A 26,030-nucleotide genomic window follows, 5' to 3' on the forward strand; every position below is an offset into this window, starting at 1 on the left:
TTGTTGCTAGTTTCCTGTTTCATTGAAATAAAATTTGCTACACTAGTCATATGTCTCTGTACCTAATTTCAATGGAGGAATGATTCGAACCCTGGTTCTGTGATACACATCATCCTTATCACTCCACTCTAATTAATGGGTTGGGTGTATTATAGCTCGAACCTAATAATTAATTTTGTAACTTCTAATTATATTTTGTAGTATCAAATATTTCAGACCACGAGTACTCCACTAGAACAGGCGAGTGAGCAACAGGAAGACAAAAAAATGCCGGTAGCATGAAACGTGCAAGCAACAAAAAAGAACAAGCTGACACGTGCCAATCCACAGTAGATTCATCTTAGGTTCGTCTAGATACCTAGCAAGAGAAGCCCATGGCTCTGGATTTGCCATGTCAGCATATTCACATAAATAATAAATTTCTCCCTCCTCTTAATTTTATAATTATCTCAAATAAATTTAAAAAATAGAACTTGGAATCTAATAAAAATCCCACTCCCTCTCTATACATATCAGCTGTTTCTCTAAAGCGGAGTTCTTGCTCTGCTTGGTGCGTTAATGGCTCAGTTAATCTCACCTGTGTGTACAGATGCTCTCAAATTTCAGAACCCGATATTGGGTTTGTCTTCCACTGGGTCATGGCGCATGTTACCGAAGACTTCCATTGACCATTGGAGTTTGATGGGTCGTGGTCGTAAGAGAAGTAGTTGTGGCAAAATAAAGGTTGCAACAGAGGATTCTTCTCCGACTGGTGCGATCGCCGACGACTACTATTCCGTTTTGGGCCTCGTGAGTCTTTTCTCGCTCTGAACTTTGTTTTGCGGGTTGTCTGTCTGATGAGAAAATGTGGGAAAATCGCGGGAGTCGGACTAAAAAAACTATAAAATTTTTTGAGCTTTCTTCCCTTAGTGTCGAGTGATTTTGAGGGAAAGTAAATTTCTAGCTGTAATTATCGGGTAGCTGTAATTTCTAGCTCATTTTCTTATCAACCAAACACTTACTGAACTTGTTTATCGATCCAATGTGTAAATCGACTTCTATAATGTTAATTCCGATGACTTGTAGCTGCTTCACGCGTCTAATTCTTCGTTGGTTCCTTGTCCATAGCTTCCAGACGCCACACCTGAGCAGATCAAGAAAGCCTATTACAGTTGTATGAAGGCTTGCCATCCGGATTTGAGTGGGGACGACCCAGAAACCACAAATTTCTGCATGTTCATCAACGATGTCTATGAGGTGTGTCCCGTTTCGCGTTTATTTGGTGAATTCTGTGAGTTTAAGCTTTAATATGAATACATAATAATTAACTATTGCAGTGCAGGTTCTTAGTGACCCAGTGCAGAGAATGGTTTATGATGAAATTCATGGATATGCCTTGACAGCAATCAATCCTTTCTTCAATGACACGAGCCCCAAGGATCATGTGTTTGTGGACGAGTTTAGCTGCATAGGTACGAATTAGTTTCTAAAGTTCATGATTATGGAAGATTACACAGCCAAAGTGTCAGATACATTTTACGTGTTTGTTAAAAATGTGAGGAGTCCCTTGGGATTAACAGCTTCAATTGGCTAGAATTATATGATTGAACGAATAGTTAGAATAACTGGAGTATAATTTCTTCGCAGGTTGCAAAAATTGCGCGAATGTGGCCCCTGATGTATTTAATATTGAGGAAGACTTTGGAAGAGCTAGAGCTTACAGCCAGTGTGGAAATCCTGACCGAGTTCAACGAGCAGTTGATAGTTGGTATGTGTTTGGCATGCAGCTAAGTTGCTTGGATATATCGATTGAAAATCCAAATTAACCAAATTTTCTGTGATTCAGCCCAGTTGATTGTATCCATATGATATCGGCTGCACAACTCTCTTTGCTTGAAGACGAAATGCGCAGGGTAGAAAGAATAAATGTAAGGCACAGCATCATGTTTTCTCAGTTTTAACTTTATATTTATGATTCTCTGCTATCTTATTCTTATGGGGTATTACACGGTTGATAACCCTTTCTTCTGCCACCTTAGTGTTGAAGAAGAGTAGAATAGTTGAACTTTTGTCACTGCTCCCAGCACTTGAATTATATAACAAGTTGGGTCTCGGATGAGCGTGCAGAATCCTAACAAAAAAATAATCAAAAGAAAGAGGAAGAAAGACTTGCCAGTCAGAAGCGTGCTAAGCATGCAGATATGATATATTGCTATGTTTTAATTACGTTTATTATCTCAAAAGTAATTGAGCCTGAGTGATGATCAGGTTGCACTGATGCTCTCTGGAATGGGATCTGCAGGAGCCGATGTTTTCAGAATGGTAATATCATTACTTTGAGTCATGTTGATCATATTATCATCTCCTAGGATTATTTTTCTGATTAGGAACTGTTGAATACAAGACTATTTTGTGTGGCAGGCAAGTTCTCGATGGGAAAAGAGGCAAGCAAAAGTTTTGGTATGAATTTTTGTAGCATGATTAACACCTTTTGCATACACTTTCAAGCTAATGGTTTGTGTCTCACTAATTTTACCTGTTGTTGCATCCAAATCTTGTAACTTGATGTGCGAGTGTGCGACATTGTCTACAAGTTCAATTTGACAATTCGATAGAAATTTTCTTTTAATACAAATATAAATATTACCATAAGTGATTTAACAAACTATTAACGATGTTTATAAAAATATTGGGTAGATATATGACTAATGATAACTTACAAGTAACATGCTTCAACAGTTTGCGTACAGCCGAACACAGGTTGTTAGTCGAATATGTTTTATGATGAATGTAAATTTATTTTTAATGACTTAAACCATGGCTCCCTTTACCACCCATCCTTCCTATGCACATGCTTTTGGAAAACTCAAGCACAATCCATTTCAACTGAAAGCCATGCTGAGTGATTCTTACTACAAATATAGACACAAAGCAAGGCCGAATTCTTTCTAGGTTGAACTCTTTTTTTTTCTCGTCTTTGATTGAAATTTAGTGACGACCATGCTTTTTATTACAGGAACAAGCTAAACTGAGGATGATGAAACAGAAATATTCTGGCAAAACTGAATCATATTGGGATAACCTTTGGGGCAAGCCCAGAGACTACCAAAATTCAGGTAATAAGGATTTAGTGGAGAAAATCAATAGCGTTTGGTCCTAATCCCAGTGCCCAAGTATTTGCTTGCATGGTGGGTAGTACCTCGTATATAAAGGAGTGATGCTCAACAATCAACACGGAAAACTATTTATGCCGATTGCCATGGAATGATGAAACCCTAATTTTGACCTGTTCAACTGAACTTACCGCTCTGTATAGACTAGAAAGTTGAGCAACTCGATTACTAGCTTTGTTATCAGTCATTATGAAGGTTTGTAGAACGTAAATTTTCTGCTGCATCCTACCATTGAAATTGCTATAGTGCACTCAGATATTTAGAGCTCTACATATTATTTGATGCATGAGTACGAGACTTTGGTTTAAGTGTCCAAGCTCTTCTTGCCTAGGATGTAAGCTAAGCTGGTACATGTTTTTGCAGAGGAGGAAATTGAAGAGAGGGCAAGGAGAGCTGCTGCAGCTGCTCGAAGATGGAGGGAGTACTCGAGGAAGGGTGTTGACAAGCCTCCCACATTTAAGCTTCCAGAGGCATTGTCCAACAAGGAGTGATGACCATTCAACTTCAGTACATTATCCTTTCCGAACACAACTGTAAGTAAAATATCGACGGGTTGTCATTGAACATTTAAGATTAATTAGTCATGTCATTCATATGGATTGTACTGGGTTTGACTGTGTATATATGGTTTATTGAATGAAATTATATATAGGAAAAATGCTACCTCATTATTCTGTTGCTTGGAATTAGTAATGCTAATTTGTTATTTTTGAATAGGCGTAGCACCTTTAGGCATGTTTTGTCATTAATAATAGACGTGATAATGCGAAGATATGTTAGTTGAATGCAATCTGAACATTCATGTGATTATTACATTTTGCAATCCCTTCAATGGATGTATTACCCTTATTTTCTGTTGGCACATATAGCTAATTTTTTTTAACAGAGAACGACATCATGTAAGTTGCCATTTTAACATTTGATATAGGTTTAAACTCGGGCTGTTAGGCCTGTGCATACGGAAGTTTCTCATATGTAGCAAGGTAAATTGAGTCAAAACCTAGTGTGTGACCATAAGGGTTTTGCTCCAAGTGGGAATTGAACTCAAAACCTTTTGAAGTTTTGAGTCGATATCGTTTGGCCGCAAAGAGATTTACCATTGAGTCATCACCCAAGCGGTTATATATATATATATATCTCTTAAGAACTTCTGTCCATTCAGCGCAATCTACGTCAGAAAAATAGAAGAAAGTAGCAGATTTGATTGGTTTGTTCTGATTAGGTGAGGAGATGTTATCATAGGTCACCAAACTGAAGGAAAAACTGGTGCTTTGTAATGGTTGACCATGGCAGGATCTGCAGTAATGGAAAATATAGACTATATATAGTGTTTGGTTATTCACCTTGGACCTTCATTTGCATGGTGGAGCCTCTTCTAGTATTTGTTTTTCTTTTCTCTGTGTCTGCTCTGTCTGAAATGCTTAAGATTTCTCATCATTCTTTATTATCAAGTTGTTGTCGGTTGACGTTATATTTTCCACACAAACACAAGCATAGACACGTGGGATGCGAATATCTGTCCTAAATGTAAAGGTTTCTTTTCTTCCTGTTGAGTCACATAAATGCAGAAACTGGTGTGGAAGAATGGAAGGTTATATGAAACACACAGACTAAGGTGAAGTTTCCATACAATCTACTAACTAATCAAGCTCACTGATATATTTTGTCAGACTTTGAAATCAAATTTATCATCATAATCAATTTAAAATTTTGATCAATATCCTGAGAGGTGCAAATTCAAAGTTAAAAACCCTGGTTGAGAATAGTGTAGATAACTCTGTTTTAGTTCTTCAAGTATCTGTCAATATATAGAATGCCCAACTGTTTTTAAGTACAAAAGTGTTCAACCTGCCAAGATCCCTGGATACAAGGAGCTGGAGGTGGAATGATCTCATTCTCCTTTGTTTCCATTCTGTCAAAGAAATGCAAATCACGTTGGACAGGCACTTTTTTCTTTACTGAATAATCACCACTTTGCTTTAAGTGGGTGTTTTCTCCAAGTGGCAATTATCAATTGTGGGTCTGCCTTTTCTGTCTCTGTTTGAAGAAGATTGATCATGAATTGTCAAACTTCAGCGGTTCAGCCATTAAAACACAATCATTAGAAAGGAAAAAAAAAAGTGTCATTCCCCTCATTCTGGCTTCCACTAAGATCAGAAAAAATGACTTTGGAGCAATGAAGCTGTCATATATGCCATACCCTATGTTCCAGAATTGTGGGGATTCATGAGTTGTAGCAGTTATGCTATGAATACTTGCTTCAATTACTTGGTCTCCCTGGATTTTCTGTAATTCTCTTTTCTTTAAACTGGGAAGAATAAGTCTAAATGGAACATTGAAGTGGACAATTGAACAAATGAAAACCAACCCAACAAAGATCCAGTTCTTTATTTACAAGTACATGTCTTGCAGAGAAGGTTACAAAATTGGCACCATTAAAACCCAAACAATCTAGACCAGAAAACCCAGATAATAGAAAGAAAAGATAAGCAGAAACAAGAAATCAAGGTGTGTTGGATTATTACTATCTGACAGTTGATGCTGTAGGAGCCGATTTCTACAATAGTTGAAAGGTCAATCTTTCTTCCTGTGGGGTCCGTTTGCAGCCTTGGATCCTGCAAGCTTCACAACAAGGCAAACCGTGAAAGCTCCTTAACCGGCTTGGGGGGTGCCGGTCGTGGAGGCTCCGACGATCAAGTCAGTACTTGTCGGAGATGGAAGACCAGCTATAGTCTTAGGTGTTTTGTCTGAATAGGTTTTCTCTGGAATTGGTAGAAAGTGTTTCTGTTGTGTTGTCTAGTTTGTTTAGAAAAATGTTCTCCCCCCTCATATGAAAATAGAGGGGTCTTTATAGAGAACGAGGATCGACCTCGGGAATTGTGTGTCCATTCCAGGTATACTATTGGACCAAATTGTACGAAGGAAGTGTACAAGAAGTCCACTATCCCGGTTGTGTCAGGGTAAGCGGTAAAGTAACAATATGTCATAATTAAGACAGGTGTCGATGATAGTATGGAAGTTTTGTAGGCGGTATTTAATGAATAGATACGTATATGAAGGAAAGCCATACCTAAGGATGTGAGCCAGTCACACCTGTAAATATCGGCTGTAGATTAGACTGACAAGAACTGCTTTATGAGTGATGTAGTCCGAGTAATGGCGCTTATAGATGGTGTCGCCATTACTATGTTCTGGCGACTGTACTGGGTCGCCAACACCTGCGGATGCTTTGACACCTAGTTCCATCATGCTAAGGAAGGATCATAATAAAGTGACCAGTCTATAAAGCTATAAAGATCCTGTAGATAAGTATCAGAGAATATGACAGTAGTGGTGTCAGAATACTGTTTATATTACGTAGCAAGTAATGTAAAGATTGTATATGGACCCAAAGATTGGCTTTTAGTTTCGGGCCTAACTGCGATAGTTAACCTGGGGGGCCTAGACAATCCAGCTCATCTTGTCGATGTGGGACCAGGTGGGGCCATACCATTTTTGGCACCTACAATTGTCCCCCACTCTCTAAGCATGAAAACAAATTCATCTTGGAGAGTTTGCGTAATGAATTTCCTGCAATGAACAAGAAACAGAGGGATGAGTATAACTGAAGATGAAATGTATAGCAAAGGCGATCCAAGATGCTGGTTTCTGTGAAGATCCTGATGGAGTATGTCGTGAAAAGGCGTGTGTAACCCAGTATAATGTTATTCACTGATGCTGGTGAAATACAACTTCTTTGTTCGAAGCTGTATAGGGGACACCCTCGTTTGTTTGAGGGTGTCAAGGTATACAACCTCGTTTGTTTGAGATTGTACATAGCCAGCGTGGGCGTTAGCGTAGAAGCTAATTTGGAGTCATAGCTGTGGCCTGCATTGGCGCTAGCATGATGACTGAGGTGAAGCTATTGCTGTGGCCTGAATTGGCGCTAGCATGCTAGCCATTCGATGTAACCGATTTGTGTTCAGAAGCGATGACTAACACCTGTAAAAAGAACACTTGATGGCGACTTTGTAAGTATGGGTTTTACTCAGTGTAGTACAAGAGCCTATGTAAACGGAAAGTGAAAAGACTGAAACTATTATTCTGCGACTGCCATTTGCAATAAACCCAAAGGATATCAGATATATGAACAGTATTTATAGTGACAGTAATACTGTATGAATGCCATTATGCTAAGATCAAAATATTGCAGATAGAGGTCGTGACACGTGTCAATCGTAACGCGATAAGCATTTAATGCGTCTGACGTGCACATTGAAATTTTGAATTGCTACCGCCATCGTTCCTTGGAGAGCATGTTTCGGTAAGCGTGCACCATGATGAACACAAGGGTATTATGGACAATCGTACAAAACTAAAACTCAAAGATCGTGCTCTTAGTTTTTCAGAAAAACTTTCAACCGAAATTTACAGAAATTGCTCAGATTTGCTGAAGACGGAAGAAAGGAAGGCATCAATTGACGCTCGTACCGTACTAATTGAAGGTAATTCTCACTCTCGTGCCTTGAGTTTGTATTTAATAGAATGATGCGACCTCATGATCAAGAATCGGAGGATGAAAGAGTATCCGGCAGCGGTAGAACTCCCACCGACCAAAACAGAGATGAACAAGAAACCAGTGTAAACTACTCATGGTCTGGGTCGGGGAGTCAGGGACCTGGTGGCGATAGAGCCGGAACCAGCGCACCAGTTAATGAAGGAGAAAGATCAGAGAGGAATGGCCACATTGAAGGGCCGTTAATACCGAAAGGGTTAAACCCTAAATCGACTTTGGCAGCAAGTGATATGGACTTCTACCGAAAGAAATATAGAATCCATTCATCCATTGAGATAAGACCTGGAGCTGACACAGAGGGAGTCGATTTTCAAGTTCCTGGATGGACGCCGTTTTACCTATTGTCCTTCAGCATAGGATTGAGATTCCCCATACCAAGGTTGCTTGCCGATGCTTGTAGGATTTGGCAAATATGCCCAAGTCAATGGATGCCTAACAGCCTCAGAATTTTGTTGAGCATTCAGTGCTTGGCTGAACTAGAAAACCTCGAATTCGGGATCAACGAATTGGCGGTGGTTTATTACGCCAAAGAAAGTGGTCCAGGAAGGTATTGCCTGGTTCGTCGGAGAAACAGGGAGGAACTAATTCTTGACACCGTCTCCAACGACCATATTGTTGACTGGAAAGATAGATATATCTTTGCTAGGGGCGCCTTGGTATATGGTCTTCATAGGGATCTGCCTTTAAACTGGGTTGAAGGAAATAGTAAGTTCCGTTCCTTCTTTATCTGTTGATGCTTGTTACTGAATCTTATGCACCGTTTCTTTGCAGCATCAAAGAATTTGCTAAGCAAGTGGAAAAGCGGCCCCGAAGTGCTTCAAAGAGTGGAAGAGTTTTGCAACCTTGGGGCACGTAAAAGATCCAGAAAAAACATTCTAACAGCACGTAAATTGGAGAAAACATCTCTTTGGAGATACATAAGTAAGTACATTTCAACTGTCCAAACGAACAAACAAACATGCTCAAGATATTCGTCTTACTTTATCATATGTGCAGGTGACGAAATGTTTGAGAACGTGTTTGCTGATATAACTGATGCAGACGACCTGTATGAAGCTCTGATGCAGGATGCTGAAAGAAATCAGCAGAGCCAGGAAACGGTGGGTGGAGGTTTCGAGGCAGCTATGCGTGCTGCAGAAACGTCCAAAGCCAAGAAAGCGGGAGAGAAACGAAAATCAACCGAGGAAATACCTGAAAGAAGGATGAAACAGAGAGAAGATCCTCCTGGTAAAGGAAAATCGAAAAGCACTGGGGGCAGCGGGAAGAAAGCAACTGAAAAGGCGACTGCTAACGTCAGCGATGGGACGGAAATGCCCAGAAAACTCCTTCACGACGCCATTGCCTCGGGACCCAGAGGCAGGGGAGGTGGTCTTATCAGTACCACTGCGAGTGCGTCGGCTGCCATTGTTCTGGATGATGATTCAGACAACAGTGAAAGGGACACGAGGCCTTTAACTAGGAGGTTACCAAGCATTAGGACAGCCAGGGTAGAGACTGCTGAACCAGTGGAGACACGAGCTACCGAGAATCGTGGAGAATTTGACCCCACAACTGACAGCTACGTTGATGCAAACGCGGTATCAGAAGTTGCCAGGAGTGAAGCTATGGCAAGCGGATCTAGGACTGAGTTGGCGACAGCGGGTAACCAAGAAGTGGAGGACACTGCCCAAGGTGGGGAGAATATTCAGCCTAGGCTAAGGTTGAACGTCACGGGAAGTGAAATGGAAGAAATATCAATATGGATTCCCAAATCTTTGACCGTCTCTTCTGCTCCCGTACTTCCGCCCGTTGGGATTAGGAAAATGGTCTTCCCTGAGGACGCCAAAAAATTAGATGCCATGCCTCTTCCTAGTCAGTTCAACTACTCAGTGGCTCATTGCTTTACTGTAAGTGTTTCAGGAGCATATCAGTATATCGTCATTAGTTTACACGACTAATACCACCTTTGTTGTGTTCTTAACAGGCACTCCAAGGAGTACTCAGGTCTGGAGAGAATGCCATTGGCAGTTTGAGCAAAGAGAGGACTGAAAAGGAGAGACTAGAAGGCATGGTAAAGGGGCTGGAAGACAACTTGGCCAATGTCACGTCTGCACAAAAAGATTCAGAGCATCAACTGATTGGGGAGAAGAACAAGAATACTCAAATGTCTGCTCAAATCTCAAGATTGGAAGAGAAATTGAAAGAAGCAGATGAGCAGCTCCTGCAATCAACTGAATCATTGAGTGCATTGGAAAAGAAAATACATGACGATGCATATAAAGCCACTCAATTCGAGTCAAGGATCGACCAAGCAATCAGAGATGCTCAGTACTTCAAGGATTGCTGGGAAGGAGTCACCAAACAACTGGAGAGTGCCGAGGCCAAAGTGAACACACTGGAATTCCAGGTACACCACCTGGCTGACCAACTTGGTGATGTTTCCAGAGAGAAAGACCTGTTAAACAAAGCGTTGGCAGCGCAGACAATGAAGACAGCAGAAAAGGTTGAAATGGCCAAGAAAATGGAGGAAAACTACCTTATCAAGATAGGGGCCATGGGAGGTGTCGGTCAAGCTGCAGAGAGGTTCAGATTGCTAACCCAGTACAAAAAGAATGAGCATCCGAAATGGGATGTGGACTTGATGCTCAAGAAGGCTGTGGTAGTACTTGAAAACTACCAGCCTAATAAAAGATGGGTTGTGAATGAAGAAGCAATTGGAGAACCTAACATCGAAAAAGACCTGGCGCCTCCAGAGAGTGATATCCCCACTGTTGAACAACTGCCCATTGAGGCCCGTGAATCGCCAATACCTGGCACTGTCACAGAAGATGCTCCATCTGAAGTTCCTCCGACTCCTAGGATTGAAACTTCAACTTCTGAGCCTGAAAATGCAGATGAGGATATCCCACGTGCGAATCCTCCCATTACGTCGGAGGCCATTGAGATTGAAGCGACAACAGAGACTATTTGAACTTGTTTGGTTTTGAATTTTGGTTTTTTTTTTTTTTTTTTTTTTTTTTTTTTTTTTTTTAGTATTTCCAATTTCCTTTTAGTTTAAATGCCCTATCATAGCAATCTACAATAAATAACCTTACTCTTGGTAGCAATTTAGAGTCGATAGCCTTACTCTGTCCCCCAGTTTAAGTTGGACTGTTAGAACGTAACTCTAAAAGTTCAATTGAAACTGCGAATAATGACGTGTAAAGAAACTAGAACTAACCAGGTGGGACGCGTGGCCTCAATTATTTCCATCTGGAGAGAATATGGCAGGGTGAATCTCCGAACAGAGTAACAAAATCTTGACTGAACAAACTCCAAGAACTGAATAGGTATGCCAAGTGGCAGGCAAAAATTTACAAAAATCAACACGTGTCTCAGAACACCATTGGTGGACTTGATAGAGAATTCAATCCGTGAGAATATTGCGTTCTATATAAGGAGGATAGAACAACTCGATGAGCAAAGGTTGAAGATGAGTTGGTGATATTGGTACCGATGATCAGGCTACACTGTCAGTTTCGGCTAAGCTCATATGGGTTGCCTAGTACTGACGGTGAGTCTGATCAGTCGTGCCTTGTATCATTGTTCTGGTCAGGAAACGCAGAAAGTCTTGGTGCTGCTTTGGCGACGTTACGTCTTGGCGTCGGTAATTTATACGTAGTCAATGTTTCTACATTGTTAATACTGAATGAACCTTTGTCCCCCAGTAATAAATGCGTTTTTATGACATGCGCTGATTGGGATAATCTAGGTGGTCATTTAATACCTTTTTGACTATAACAAATACAGTTTTAAGTACCTCTTATGGTTTTTTTAAGATTAACTGAATTTAGAGATTTTAGAATTTTAAATACGTTTAGACTTCTTTTCCTATCTTAAATGTTCGTGTAGATTTTTGCGGTTGTAAAGTTTATCTTGACTCTTGGGCTACCACAAAGAATTAATTGCAGAATTAATTTCGGGTGTTCTCAAGAAGATGAAAAGGTAAGGTTCGCAACTATATAAAAGCTAATTCTCTTTTGGCAATGGAATTATCCTACAGACCAGATAACTACACCCAGTCTTTACAAAAAATGGCTGCTTCTCAGAGCTCTGTAAACTCTCCTTCTGACTCTGACGACAATAGGGACGTAAGTTCGTTCCTTCCTCCTGATTGCCGAAACCCTGCACAGTATATCGTCGACCTAAAGGAGGCGATGAACGAGATGGAGAAGGGCATGAAAGAGATGAGAATAGAGATGGAGGACCAAGAGGAGCAGATCACAGATCTTACCAAAGCTCTGCAAACCGTTGGCTGTGCCATGCTCCAACTGGAAGAGCTTGCGGAATCGCAAGCTATGGAGCAGAACATAGCCAAGCTCCAAGACTCGCTCCTTAACCTTTCTGTTTTGATTAAGGAAGCGAGAAATAAAATGAACGAAAGCTTAAACATTTGGTCGTAAAGACCATATGTTTTATATGTATGTTTTTCTTTTTTCTCTCTTTTTTTTATATATAAAATCAGTATTTCTTTCTCTAATGCCTCAAATATTTTGCAAATATAGTACGCTGCAAAACTTGAAGTAGTAAAACTCGTAAAAACAGTAAAACTTGTACAAACAGTAAAATTTAAGAAAGCATGAAAACTTATCTGGTACGATGGCGTCCCCATGCCGTGGCATTCGAACAAACGACTGTCCTTAGTTTTTCGGGCCTTACAATCCCTGCGCTCAAAAGAACGATCAAAGGTAGTCGATGGGACTCCCATCGACACTCCGAAGCTTAAATTAGTTCACATAATAACACATATAATGAACTACAGAAATTTAAATATACAAAGATACTAAAGGAAATATTTAAACTACAATTATAGCGATATAAAGACAAAAAATCATGCGTGTTTAGAAATGGTACAACTTTAGATGAACGGCGTTCCAAGGATGCAAGATCGCTTCTCCATTTTCCCTGTGTAGTCTGTAGGCGCCGTTTCCTAGTACCCTGTCGATCAAATATGGGCCTTCCCAGTTCGGACCCAGCTTCCCAGCGTTTAGCTCTCTGGTATTCTCAAAGACTCTCCTGAGCACATAATCTCCCTCTCGAAATGCTCGAGTTCGAACATTTTGGTTGAAGTACTTTGAGACTTTGTCATGGTACGCAGCTGTTCTTGTTAGCGCCTGATCTCTGAGTTCATCAATAGTATCCAGCTGATCATTCAACTCCTGCCAATTCCTTTGTTCATTAGACCACTGAAACCTAGCAGATGGGAGTCCAGCTTCAACTGGTATAACGGCCTCAGACCCAAATGCAAGAGAGAAAGGAGTTTCCCCCGTAGGCGTTCGTGAAGTTGTCCTGTAAGACCACAACACTCCAGGTAATTCATCAGCCCAAGCACCTTTAGCTTTCTCCAGACGCTTCTCCAGGGTCCTGATCAAAGTTTTATTAGAAGCTTCAGCTTGGCCATTACATTGGGGATGCCTTGGCGTCGCAAAATCTACCTTGATTCCCCAATTCGCACAGAACTCCTGAAACTTATGACTTGCAAACTGTGGGCCGTTATCCGTCACGATCTCTTTAGGCACTCCAAACCTGCAGATAATATTCTTCCAGACGAACTTCTTCACATCCAGGTCTTTGATCAGTGAGTAAGACTCAGCCTCAATCCATTTGGTGAAATAGTCAGTCATGGCCAGAAAGTACTGTCGTTGCCCGGATGCCTTGGGCAAAGGACCAACTATATCCATCCCCCATTTCATGAAGGGCCAAGGTGCCACGATAGGAGTGAGTTTTTCCGGTGGCATGCGTGGAATCTGAGCGAATCTTTGGCATTTATCGCACCTCCTTACATAGTCAATTGCGTCTGATCTCATAGTCGGCCAATAATACCCCGTAGTCAGTGCTCGATGAGTTAAACTCCTTCCCCCAGAATGATTACCACACTCTCCTTCATGCAATTCTGCCAACACATACTGGGCTTGTTCTGAATTTACACATCGCAACAAAGGACCTGAATAAGATCTTCTATATAGCTGCCCATCATGTACTGCATACCGCGCAGCTTTAGCGACCAAACGTCTAGACTCATTCTTTTCTGCTGGTAGAACACCATCAACCAAGTATTGAACAAACGGTGTCATCCATGTCTGGTCTGAACTAACAGGAAGAATCTCACAATCATTCTGCTTCTCTACTTCTTTCTGATTGCTAATTGACGGCCACTTCAGGTGTACCAGAGGAATCGTCTGCTCCTGGTTAGATTGGATTGACGACCCGAGATGGGCCAGCGCATCCGCATACGAATTCTCTGCTCGTGGGATCTGAGTTACGGAGAACTCCACGAACGCCAGTTGCAGTTCCTTTACTAGCTCCAGATAACAAGTCATCTTCGGATCTTTGGCCTGATAAGAACCAATAAACTGATTTACTATCAACTGCGAATCTGAGTAAACCTTCAAACTTGTGACTCCCAGTCCTTTGGCCAGCTCTAGACCAATAATTAAGGCTTCATACTCTGCTTCGTTATTGGTCGCATGGAAACCGCATCGGACTGCCCGTTGAATTACACTCCCCTCTGGAGAGATCAGCACAATTCCTAGACCACTGCCTCTGACGTTACTAGATCCATCAACGTACAAGGTCCATACCATTGGGGCTTGATCTACCATGCAAAGCAACTCTTTATCTGCCTCTAGCTGTGTTGACGGAGCAAAGTCAGCAACGAAATCAGCCAGGACTTGTGACTTGATTGCGGTTCTCGGTTGATATGTAATATCGTATTCACTAAGCTCCACCGCCCACTTGATCATCCTCCCCGACAATTCGGGTCTATGGAGTATGCTCCTCAACGGGAAATTTGTCACCACAGCAACCGAGTGGCATTGAAAGTACGGCCTCAGTTTTCTGGCGGCAACCACCAAAGCTAAAGCTAGCTTTTCCAGTAAACTATACCGGGTTTCCGCATCTAGCAGACTCTTACTCACATAGTATACTGGCAACTGCTTCTTATTTTCTTCTCTGACCAAAACCGCGCTTACAGCTACCCCAGAGACAGCCAAATACATGTACAGCTGCTCCCCAGTGCTGGGCTTGGACAGTAGTGGAGGGGAGGTAAGGTAGGCTTTCAACTGGTTTAAAGCGTCTTCACACTCAGGTGTCCACTTGTAGTTAACAGACTTTCTTAAGGTGGAGAAAAAATGACAACACTTGTCAGATGATCTGGAAATAAAACGACTAAGGGCCGCCACTCTCCCGTTGAGCCTCTGAACATCCTTGACACAAGTCGGAGGGGGAATGTTAAGTATGGATCGAATCTGATCGGGATTAGCCTCAATTCCTCGCTTCGTGACCATATACCCAAGGAATTTCCCAGATGCCACTCCAAAGGAACACTTGGCGGGATTCAACTTCATATTATACTTAATCAGCAAATCAAAAGCTTGCTGAAGGTGCTCGAGATGTTGATCGGCAGCTAAGGATTTTACCAGCATATCGTCAATATATACTTCCATGGTGTCCCCTAAATACTTCGAGAACATCTTATTCACCAATCGCTGGTATGTGGCTCCGGCATTCTTCAACCCGAAGGGCATCACCTTATAGCAATAAATTCCTCTATCGGTAATGAAAGCTGTTTTCTCCTGATCTCCCGGATGCATTAAAATCTGATTATACCCCGAAAAAGCATCCATAAAGCTCAACAACTCATGACCAGCTGTTGCATCAACCATCATGTCTATATGCGGCAGTGGAAAGGGATCTTTTGGGCAAGCTTTATTCAAATCTGTAAAATCAATACAGACTCTCCACTTGCCATTCTTTTTCTTTACAACCACAACGTTGGCTAACCACTCAGGGTACTGTACCTCCACTACAGACCCATTATCTAGCAGCTTCTGAACTTCTTCATTGATCACTAAATTCCGTTCAGGAGCAAACTTCCTCCGCTTCTGCTTGACAGGAGGATACTCGGGATTAACCTGGAGCTGATGCATCACAACATCAGGGTCTATCCCAGTCATATCTTCGTAGCTCCAAGCAAAACAATCATGATGTTGTGACAAGAACTGGATCAGTCTCTGTCGTAGATGAGCAGGCAACTGCGCTCCAATCAGGGCTTTATGATCTGGAAAGTCAGGATGAATCTGCACTTCGTCAAGCTTCTCCATTCCTGGCTCATCTGGCTCCAGACCGAGTGTCTGGTTCTGTAACTGCTACGAAGATTCTCCCTTGCTCCTCATGGTGGTTTTATAACAACTCCTAGAAGAGTGTTGATCTCCCAAAATCTCCCTAACGCCATTATTGGTAGGATAGCGCAGGATTTGATGATATGTGGAAGGTACGGCCCGTATCGCGTGCAACCAAGGTCGTCCTAAAATAGCATTATAAGCAGAGGGTGAATCTACGATGGAAAACCGAGTCTGCTTGTTCAACCCTGGAGCATAGATAGGCAACACAACTTCTCCCACTGAATGGCTCACCTCGCCATTGAACCCGATAAGAGCCATTGACTTCCGTAATATCAAGGTCTCATCTAGGCCCATTCCTTTGTAGGCAGCCAAGAACAACACATTGGCGGAACTCCCATTGTCGATTAAAATTCGCTTCAGGTTGATGTTCGCAACCTGAAGTGTGAGCACCAAAGCATCATGGTGCGGGTGCAACAGTTGGGTAGCTTCATCATCCGTGAAGACCATCACCTGATTAGTGAAAGTTCCAAGGGAACGTGCCATTCTAGCAGCGGGGTTTGCTGCTTCCTTCTCGTGCTTCTTGGCAGAGGTGTGGGACAATCCACTGATCTCTGATCCCCCAGAAATCACACAGTAAGTTTGAGTAATTGGTGGCGGCAGGGGCAATGCTTCTGGGTCATCAACTTTTCTCTTTTCCCATATTGCTCTACCGTGCTCAGAAAGCAACTCTCTGAGGTGACCTCTTTTCAGCAGGTAATCCACTTCGTATCTAAGTCCTCTGCAATCAGGAGTAGTGTGGCCAATGTCCTGATGAAAGTCACACCACTTCTTGGGGTCTTTCCATCCTTCGGTCTCTTTCTTAGGCGGCCACTTCACCTCGCTGCCCATCTTTTTCAAGACTTGTACAGCCTCGACTTGGTGTATCTTGAGAGGGTACTCGGGACAGTTTTTTGCATAATCTGACGCTCCAGATTTGCGGGAGCGCCAGTTACTGCTGGGCTCGCCAAAGGTGGACTGATCTTTCCTAGGACGTTTGTCCTCTCGTTTCTCTTCTTTAGGAGGATTAACTGGCTTTCTCCTCGCATCCTCCTCCCAGCGAACAAATACGGTAGCTTTCATCAGAGCTTCTTCATAACTCCTAACATCACATTTCGTGAGTTCTTCATAAAACTCCCCATCTGGGAGTAAACAACTCCGGAGCGCTTGAATAGTTGTTCCTGGGTCACAATAGGGTATAGATACTTTCTCCGTGTTGAATCTTGACAGGAAGTCACGGAGAGATTCTCCCACACGTTGGGGCAGTCGGTATAAATCATCAGAGCACTTATGAATCTTCCGACTGCTCGAGAATTGCACCATGAACGTCTCGATTAGCTTCTCGAAAGAAGCAATACTGCCGTTGGGTAAGTTGATGTACCAACGCAGAGCCGGACCGGTAAGAGTCGATCCGAAACCTTTACACATGCACGTCTCGTGCATGCCGTACGGTATGGCGATAGCGCCCATCTTTAACTTGTAGTGAGCCACGTGATCCTCGGGGTCATCAGTCCCGTTATATAACTTCATGCTCGGGACGCTGAACCTGTGCGGCAGATCCGTTTGGTATATACTGTCCACAAACGGTGATCCCGTATAGCAATTGGCATTAATTTTGGCCAAAGCAGGAGGTGCTTTAGTCAATTTATCTATATCTCCCCGCAGTTCGATGATCTGCTTGGCCATCGCAGCTTGGGCGACTGAAGCGATAGTGGGTCCCGCGAAAGGTGCAGCAGGAAAACGTGGTGGCTGTGGGAGTCTACTTCTTGGAGAACCGGTCAAATCTACAGGGGCATCCCTGTCAACATTTTGCTGAATTTCTTCTGTCGCAGGTCCCTTACCCCGTGAAGTAGAAGTATCATATCCCCCGGGGGTACTCCCGGGAACAAACTGGGCACTCAAAGGATAAGGCAAAGGGTCTCTAGGAGGTGGTGTTTGTTCAAGGCGAGGAAAAGGTGGAATTCGGACTGAAGTGGGATCATGGCCTTGGGAAGTAGTTTGGCTTCTCAGCTGCGAAACCTCTTCGCGGAGTGCTGCGTTATCGACCGACATTGATTCTAACCGCGCATCCGTTTGCTGTTTATTCTTCGACATGTCTTCTCTCATGGCTTGCATGAGTTGCAACAGCTGGCTGTTAGTGACCTCACTGGTATCAGCCATAACGGGAAGTTGCCGTGAAATCTTTTCGGCCAAATACTTGCAAAATGCCCCCTATCTGGCGCGCCAAATTGTAGGAGCCGATGTCTACAATAGTTGAAAGGTCAATCTTTCTTCCTGTGGGGTCCGTTTGCAGCCTTGGATCCTGCAAGCTTCACAACAAGGCAAACCGTGAAAGCTCCTTAACCGGCTTGGGGGGTGCCGGTCGTGGAGGCTCCGACGATCAAGTCAGTACTTGTCGGAGATGGAAGACCAGCTATAGTCTTAGGTGTTTTGTCTGAATAGGTTTTCTCTGGAATTGGTAGAAAGTGTTTCTGTTGTGTTGTCTAGTTTGTTTAGAAAAATGTTCTCCCCCCTCATATGAAAATAGAGGGGTCTTTATAGAGAACGAGGATCGACCTCGGGAATTGTGTGTCCATTCCAGGTATACTATTGGACCAAATTGTACGAAGGAAGTGTACAAGAAGTCCACTATCCCGGTTGTGTCAGGGTAAGCGGTAAAGTAACAATATGTCATAATTAAGACAGGTGTCGATGATAGTATGGAAGTTTTGTAGGCGGTATTTAATGAATAGATACGTATATGAAGGAAAGCCATACCTAAGGATGTGAGCCAGTCACACCTGTAAATATCGGCTGTAGATTAGACTGACAAGAACTGCTTTATGAGTGATGTAGTCCGAGTAATGGCGCTTATAGATGGTGTCGCCATTACTATGTTCTGGCGACTGTACTGGGTCGCCAACACCTGCGGATGCTTTGACACCTAGTTCCATCATGCTAAGGAAGGATCATAATAAAGTGACCAGTCTATAAAGCTATAAAGATCCTGTAGATAAGTATCAGAGAATATGACAGTAGTGGTGTCAGAATACTGTTTATATTACGTAGCAAGTAATGTAAAGATTGTATATGGACCCAAAGATTGGCTTTTAGTTTCGGGCCTAACTGCGATAGTTAACCTGGGGGGCCTAGACAATCCAGCTCATCTTGTCGATGTGGGACCAGGTGGGGCCATACCATTTTTGGCACCTACAGATGCAACTGTGTGAGCCCAAAATCTGAGACTGCCTTTCATGTCCATTTCATTGCCCAAAACTGGAATTCTCCAATCAATCAACACTGGCTTCTCCTTTCTTATGTCCAATACATCCCATGCTTCTGACAAATAAGGCCTTTGAACAACACTATTTTTATCAATCTTTCTCTGTTCTTTCTGTTCATCTTCACCAGATTTTCTCCCCAATCTTTGCAGCCCGGGAATTATAGAAACCAAGCTTGAATCTTTATCCTCCTCAGAAAACACAAATCCCAGATCCATAAACCCTTTTAGCTCCTCAAACTCAAGATCTGTCAAGCTCTTACTATTGTTACTTACACCTCCTCTGTTTCTTCTTCCTCCTCCGCTCCTTCTTTCTCTCCCTTTTGGCTTAATGGGTGCTTCAATATCGTATTGTTTCTCACTTTTGCTTTCGAATTCTGTAACAACCTTGCCTGAGAGGATTGATTGAAGCTTTGGTGTTGTTGGGGAGAGAGAATCAGAGGCAATACTTGCTTTGGAGCTCAAGTTTTGCTCAATAAGAGACCTGACTTGAGGACTAGGTGAGTGCGAAAATTTCGATTCTTGAATTTCTTCTTCAATTGGGTTTGTTACATTGGGAGGTGAAAATGGGATTTTGGTGAAGATTTCACTCTCGAACCAGTACATATCGAAGAGCTTTAGAACTTCTTCTGCGGCCATTTTTTAATGGCTTTAGATGATGCGAGAAGGTTAGAGCAGAGAGGGTTTTGAAGGATAGATAACAATGAGGTTTCAGAGTTATATATATAGTGGTGGCTTTACGTTAATACTCCTTATTTGATGCCCATACTGTGGAATTGTATATCGCATTGATGACAATTATTATAGCATAATATGTAATTTGACTAAAAACACGTTGGTTGGTGCTCATCGCAACTGATTAATCTTACGTGTATTTTTGTTTATGGTGCGACATTCGAATCCTGCGGTGCGGATAGCATATTTGTGAGTTTGTGAATTCTATCATTCCATGTACCATAAACACGTGATGAATATAATATATACACGGTTCACGTTCTACATGAGTGAATTATTCTGAACAGATAAATAAAAGGTTCAAAAGTCGTATTGAACACCGTGTCACGAATATATATATATATATATATATATATATTCTCAATTTCCAACTTTTAATTAAAGATGCCTATTCATTTCACACCTTATGATTTCACATTTGGAAGTTGAAATCAACAGCTCAATAATGTTATTGCATGGACCACATGATGAAAAACTAATTAAATATTATCTCGAAATTCTACAAATAAGAAAAATCAAACCAAATTTTAGATGGTTGACTAAGTCATGAACTTGATCGTTATCTTTAAGATGATTGCATAGTTTTGTATTTATTAAACAATGATTCAAGTGTTGGAGTTGAGATCAATCTTATAAATTATGTACATTGTTATTGCTTACCAAATCGATGGACATTTTCATGAGTAACAGATTCATGGGCTTTATGGTTGTTGAAAGGTCATAAATTGCTCTCTCTTTCTTTTTTCCCTCTTTACCGATCAAATTCCCAGTATTAAATATGGATTCAACATATAAATTTGGCCAAGATTGATTTTATATCATGCCATAACTAATTAAGCCAACCCTTTACCAACAAGGGGATAGCCTAGTTGGTTAAGACTTTTATCAATAGTGATCACAGGTTCAAGTCTAGTGTTGCGGTTTCTCTATGATTTCTAAACAAGGTATTGGTTGTATTCAACTTTGAATCAAATGACAGTGTTAGGAGTTTGTTAGGCTGCGATGGCAAGCCCTGGGGCATTTGTTTCGGCGCAATTGAGCATTATGTAATGGGTAAGTGCTCTCATGTCCACACACAAAGAGAGAGTTGCTATATTAGCCGCCTTAGTTTCGTTTGACAGAGTTTATTTATTGTTAAAATAAGTTAACTTATAAAAGATTTGAAAAATCAAACACCACCCCACCACCTCCGGCTCTTCAGACTGTGGCGCCGCTTCTCCTGATAAATCCTCTGCCTCCAGTCCCGCCAAAGCGACACCTGGAGGTGGCGAAGTCGTGTTCTTTACCAACATTCCACCGGACCTCCAACTCAGCGTCAGCGACCATTCTTCAGTGCTCCTCGAGGATCAATACGGCTGGTACGATGCTGACGTGGCTATGGCATTCAAAATGGGAGAGGAGGAGTCTCTCTTCGCAGATCTTGGTGAATTGCCGGAATGTTCGGTGGTTTTTAGGCGGAGCCTGGTGGGCCAGTGCGGCGGCAGTCCAGGATAAGAGCCGTGGCGTCTCTGTTCCTTTTTTTTTTTTTTTTTGTGTTATTGTTATTATTTTGAGCTCACGAAGGATAAATAGTATATGGTTAAATAATAAAAAAAAAAGAAAAAAAAAAGCAGGGAACATGCTCACAGCCCACGGATAATTAGATCAGCTCTAAACTCGGGCCTAAAATCACAAAGGAGAGCTAAACTCTATGAAACTGAGTTATAGTTGACAAAGCTATTCCTGGCACAAACTACAGAGCTATAGTTCGAAGAAACTGAGGTACAAACCAGCAGCTAATCCTAGTACAAAGGGCTCCAAGTCCTCAAAGCCTTGACAGTTAAAAAGTTTGCACCACTGTGTCTACCAAGCGCACTGGCGCAGTCAAGCATCACCAAATGAGAGCTCATATTCGTTGAAAGTTCAGCCACCAAAAGGCGTGATAAATGCTCGTATTATAATTAGTGGACATTCCTACTTATACAAGACTACGCATTATTTTAAACTACTTTAAAACATATGATCAATGCTGCTAAATTACACCTCTCTTCTGTTCTGTTTGTGTTACTAAATGGTGACTGGAGCAGTTACTGAAGCGGGAACCCGATTCTCAACTGGGATCTCAACAAATTCTGAAAGGATTGCTCGGAATTCATCACCAGTCATTGTTTCCTTCTCCACCACAACTTCAACAATCTTGTCGATGGCCTCGCGGTTTTTCCTTATTTGGGACAATGCGATCTCATATGCACTGTCTGATATCCTCTTGATAGCGGCATCAATGTCTTCCGCAAGCTTTTCCGACATTGAATTTCTTGCCATCATTCTCATGAAAACGTCCCCACTTTGAGCTCCCGACTCCATAAGAGACCATGGACCAATTTCAGACATTCCAAATGTTACTACCATCTGCAGAAACAGCCATCATATCTTAAGTTCATTGAGACACATGAAATATATGATAAGAGAGAAATAAAGCGAATTACAGGAGATAAGTAGGAAAATGGTGGAAATCGTTAACAGATAGAATAAGAGAGAGAGGCCTAACAAGTACAAACCTACAATGGGATGAAATCGAATAATTCCTAAGTCTCAATTCTTAGGTCATTTGAAAACAAAAGAATCAAAGCACCAAATTTCACAGTTTCACACAAATGAAAACACAATACACCAGGAAGAGAAGTGCCCTTTAACTAATTTTCAATGAATTTCTTACTAAAAGTCGACAAGAACTGCAATCAATTAGAATTAACAAAAACTTTTCCTCATGTCGACTTTCCCAGACTAAGCTTAAATCAGAGAGTGAAAACTGAAAACAATCAGTTACCTGTTTAGCTAAACCAGTGATCTGTTGCAAATCACTAGCTGCGCCTGTTGTCACCTCAGGTTCACCGAAGATCACTTCCTCAGCAGCTCGCCCACCAAGTCCTCCAACAATTCTAGCAAATAGTTGCTGCTTGGAGATCAAGGTTGGGTCATCTGAAGGAATGAACCATGTAAGACCTCGTGCCTGACCACGGGGAACTAAGGTGACCTTTTGAACAGCATCATGCCCAGGAGTTAAAGTTCTGAATCAATGAGGAAACAAAATCATTAGGTTAAGCATTTTGACAAGTCAATACTGAAGGACAAATGATATCTCAATGATGGTATTTTTTTTTCAACTTACGCACAAATGGCGTGACCTACTTCATGGTATGCAACAAGACTTTTGCTCTTTCCATCAGTCATAACCGTCCCCTCCATTCCAGCCACGATCCTGTCAATTGAATCATCAATCTCTTTAGATGTAATTGCCGTCTTCCCACGCCGACCAGCCAATATAGCTGCCTCATTTAAGAGGTTGGCAAGATCAGCTCCACTAAATCCAGGAGTTCTCATGGCTACCACATCAAGAGACACATCTGAATCAAATTTCTTATTGCTAGCATGAACCTTCAATATATCTGTTCTTCCCCTTATATCTGGAACATCAACAGTCACCTGCATTACAGTTCAACATTGAGCATTTTTTTATGATATAGACGATTTGAATATAACATACTTCGGTTTGATATGACAGTTTTTACCTGTCTGTCGAAACGTCCGGGCCTCAGTAAGGCAGAGTCAAGAATGTCCGCCCTGTTAGTTGCTGCAATGACAATGATACCAGTGTTACCCTCAAAACCATCCATCTCTGTCAAAAGTTGGTTAAGGGTCTGCTCTCTTTCATCATTCCCTCCTCCAATTCCAGTGCCCCTTTGTCGTCCAACAGCATCAATTTCATCCACAAATACAATGCAAGGGGCATTTTCCTTGGCCTTCTTGAAAAGATCACGAACTCGAGAGGCACCAACACCAACAAACATCTCAACAAACTCTGATCCCGAGATGGAGAAGAAAGGAACACCTGCTTCACCGGCAATTGCCTTAGCTAGGAGAGTTTTTCCTGTTCCTGGAGGACCGATTAGAAGAACACCCTTAGGAATGCGAGCCCCAATAGCAGTGAACCTTTCAGGTTTCTTCAGAAACTCTACCACCTCCATGAAATCCTGCTTGGCTTCATCAACTCCAGCAACATCATCAAATGTCACCCCTGTGTTTGGTTCCATTTGGAATTTTGCTTTCGATTGTCCGAATGCAAAAGGGAAGCCAGACCCTCCTGGCCCACCCATTCCTCCAGATGATCGACGTGAGAGTAGAAACAGCCCACCAATCAAGAGTAGTGGGAAAGCTAAATTCCCAATCAAGTTAAACAATAGAGAACCTGAGTCCTCTTGTGCATTATGAGCTGCAAAATCAATGTTCTTTTCTCGAAACTTCTGAAGCAGCTCCTGGCTGAGACCTGGAAGTTGCACACGAACTCGCTGCACCCGGTTGCCCAACTCAGGGGAAATAGCCTCCACAATTGCTATTGTACCACTTTCATATAAATCTACTCTTTTCACCCTGTCTTTATCCAAATACTCCAAAAACCTAGAGTAAGACATTCTGGAGTTCGAAATTCCTTGGTCATCAGCATAAGCTTTTCTAGTTCCAAGTAAAGTAGGCACACCAACACCCACATTTCCAAGCAAAAACTTTAGAAAACCTCTCCTCCCTTCATGTTGCCTCTGGTCCAAAGATGCCCTCACGAGAATTGCTTTAGACCCTGTAGCCAATGATACATGGCTTGATGAAAGGAAGTGCCTACCATAAATGTCTCCCCTCAACTTCAAGTCGGTACCATGGGTAGATAAACCATTTCCTACAAGACAAGCTGATGACAATGCCATCTGCAATACCAGGTTAAAAGAACCAGCAGTATTGCATATCGTTAATGTCTATATTGCACATGTGTACAGGCATACAATTATAGCAAAAGTGAGACTAAAAGCAATTCATGAGTTTCATCACGCAAGATGTCAATACCCCAAACATACAAAATATCGCAAAAACCATGTTTGTTTACACCCTTGACATTTCTAAACAAGTGTAACCCAAAAATATTACAGGAATATAGAGCTTCTGATTGACTACAACTTTAACCCTGAATACATCCTTTCTACAATACTAATTCATAGAACACCATTCTCATTTTTTCATCCTTCATATTGATTGCTTCAAGCACGCAAATAAAACAAGACTCCTATATCCTAAAAAAAATAAAAATAAAAATCAATGGTAGCGAGTAGAGCATCCGATTACGAGGCAAAGGTAGGAAATTAAAAAAAGAAAAAGAAAAAACAAAGTTGAGCATTAAGCTTTAATATCAATAAATCTTCACACTCAAAAACAACAATTCAATGAAATAAATAAATAAATAACTAAACCATCTTGAACTAGTAAACCATCAATTCGGGCAGTCATAAGCAAACTATAAGCGACAAACTTAACAAATCTTAAGCTAAACAGAACCATAATTAGATGAAATCAACTAATCTTATGGTCCATGAATAAGTACAAGAAGTTGATGAACATAAATCTCTTTGGACAAATCAGCCACCAATAACATATATGGCCAACCCAAAAGGAAAAAGAAAAAATCAGAACTTCAGGAAACAAGAGAAACGCACTACTATGAGGAGCAAAATCAACAATTTAAGAATCGGAAACTGAAATAAGTCAATAACCATATAGCCAAAGAGAATTCGAGGCCAGAACGGAATAAGAACGAACAAGGTGAATTACTGAGTACCCAATTAGAATAAGAAACCGGAAATGAATGAATATGTACCTGCGGAAGATCTTGATCGGAAGAGCAAGTAAATTCCCCCTGTACCTTCTCTTTGTCGCAGAGAACAAGTAGCCGAAGAGGGACGAGGGGGGTGTCACTGTGATTTAGAGGGATAGATGTGGTTTGAGAAGGGTATACGTGCCCTTTTATCAACGGCTGTGTTACAAGTCGTTTCTATTTTCCCTTCATATTTTTGGTCGGCACTAGTAGATTTTTTCCATTTCCATGTTTGTCTTTCTTTCACTTGTCACTTTGTTTGCTTGGACAACCAAGCAAACTTCTTTTATTGAATTATAGTTAGTTAAGGGATTAATCTTTGAAATTATAATTAGATGGAACAACTCCATATGAAATCATGATACGTGTAAGTATACTGACTGAAGAGAAAGTGATTAGGCTAGGAAAAATCTCGAGCGTACCGAAATGTCACATCGGCCTCAATTCCTTGGTATGACCTAACAAACATAACATTGAGAAC

At 41.7% G+C, this 26,030-nt stretch overlaps 4 protein-coding genes across 5 annotated transcripts; 2 read left to right on the forward strand and 2 right to left on the reverse strand.

The window, feature by feature from the left end:
* Positions 1 to 558: 558 nt before the first annotated feature.
* Positions 559 to 3,823, forward strand: LOC120003494 (chaperone protein dnaJ C76, chloroplastic). The gene is made up of 9 exons (XM_038852500.1): positions 559 to 789; positions 1,108 to 1,236; positions 1,322 to 1,451; positions 1,627 to 1,747; positions 1,826 to 1,907; positions 2,248 to 2,301; positions 2,401 to 2,439; positions 2,996 to 3,095; positions 3,516 to 3,823. The coding sequence occupies exons 1-9, from the start codon at positions 559 to 561 to the stop codon at positions 3,641 to 3,643; spliced, it is 1,014 nt and encodes a 337-aa protein (XP_038708428.1). The 3' UTR covers positions 3,644 to 3,823.
* Positions 3,824 to 5,509: 1,686 nt separating this feature from the next.
* On the reverse strand, positions 5,510 to 19,856 carry LOC120004312. Its single transcript, XM_038853623.1, has 2 exons — positions 19,080 to 19,856; positions 5,510 to 5,690 (listed from the first exon to the last, which is right to left on the reverse strand). Exons 1-2 carry the CDS (start codon positions 19,780 to 19,782, stop codon positions 5,677 to 5,679), a joined length of 717 nt encoding a protein of 238 aa, XP_038709551.1. The 5' UTR covers positions 19,783 to 19,856; the 3' UTR covers positions 5,510 to 5,676.
* Positions 8,460 to 10,752, forward strand: LOC120004310. Of its 2 annotated transcripts, XM_038853622.1 has the most exons (3): positions 8,460 to 8,628; positions 8,704 to 9,593; positions 9,671 to 10,752. In XM_038853622.1, the coding sequence occupies exons 1-3, from the start codon at positions 8,460 to 8,462 to the stop codon at positions 10,655 to 10,657; spliced, it is 2,046 nt and encodes a 681-aa protein (XP_038709550.1). In that variant the 3' UTR covers positions 10,658 to 10,752. The 2 variants fall into 2 exon arrangements, with proteins under 2 accessions (XP_038709550.1, XP_038709549.1); XM_038853621.1 differs by having other exon boundaries at positions 8,460 to 9,593.
* Positions 19,857 to 21,565: 1,709 nt separating the features above from the next.
* LOC120003944 (ATP-dependent zinc metalloprotease FTSH 2, chloroplastic-like) lies at positions 21,566 to 25,709 on the reverse strand. The gene is made up of 5 exons (XM_038853108.1): positions 25,553 to 25,709; positions 23,427 to 24,611; positions 23,027 to 23,340; positions 22,685 to 22,925; positions 21,566 to 22,266 (listed from the first exon to the last, which is right to left on the reverse strand). The coding sequence occupies exons 2-5, from the start codon at positions 24,609 to 24,611 to the stop codon at positions 21,925 to 21,927; spliced, it is 2,082 nt and encodes a 693-aa protein (XP_038709036.1). The 5' UTR covers positions 25,553 to 25,709; the 3' UTR covers positions 21,566 to 21,924.
* Positions 25,710 to 26,030: the final 321 nt, after the last annotated feature.

Source organism: Tripterygium wilfordii, chromosome 8, assembly GCF_013401445.1.
Source record: "Tripterygium wilfordii isolate XIE 37 chromosome 8, ASM1340144v1, whole genome shotgun sequence".
NCBI classification, from domain to species: domain Eukaryota; kingdom Viridiplantae; phylum Streptophyta; class Magnoliopsida; order Celastrales; family Celastraceae; genus Tripterygium; species Tripterygium wilfordii.

Excerpts from the sequence above, each read along its gene's own strand:
- LOC120003494 (XM_038852500.1), top strand. The coding sequence starts at position 559 with ATGGCTCAGTTAATCTCACCTGTGTGTACAGATGCTCTCAAATTTCAG. Across the intron at positions 1,908-2,247 it reads GCAGGGTAGAAAGAATAAAT|GTTGCACTGATGCTCTCTGG; the intron begins GTAAGGCACAGC and ends AGTGATGATCAG. Across the intron at positions 3,096-3,515 it reads CAGAGACTACCAAAATTCAG|AGGAGGAAATTGAAGAGAGG; the intron begins GTAATAAGGATT and ends ATGTTTTTGCAG.
- LOC120004310 (XM_038853621.1), top strand. The coding sequence starts at position 8,460 with ATGCACCGTTTCTTTGCAGCATCAAAGAATTTGCTAAGCAAGTGGAAA. Across the intron at positions 9,594-9,670 it reads CAGTGGCTCATTGCTTTACT|GCACTCCAAGGAGTACTCAG; the intron begins GTAAGTGTTTCA and ends TGTTCTTAACAG.
- LOC120004312 (XM_038853623.1), bottom strand. The coding sequence starts at position 19,782 with ATGGCCGCAGAAGAAGTTCTAAAGCTCTTCGATATGTACTGGTTCGAG.
- LOC120003944 (XM_038853108.1), bottom strand. The coding sequence starts at position 24,611 with ATGGCATTGTCATCAGCTTGTCTTGTAGGAAATGGTTTATCTACCCAT. Across the intron at positions 23,341-23,426 it reads CCGGACGTTTCGACAGACAG|GTGACTGTTGATGTTCCAGA; the intron begins GTAAAAACTGTC and ends ACTGTAATGCAG. Across the intron at positions 22,926-23,026 it reads GTAGGTCACGCCATTTGTGC|AACTTTAACTCCTGGGCATG; the intron begins GTAAGTTGAAAA and ends TCATTGATTCAG.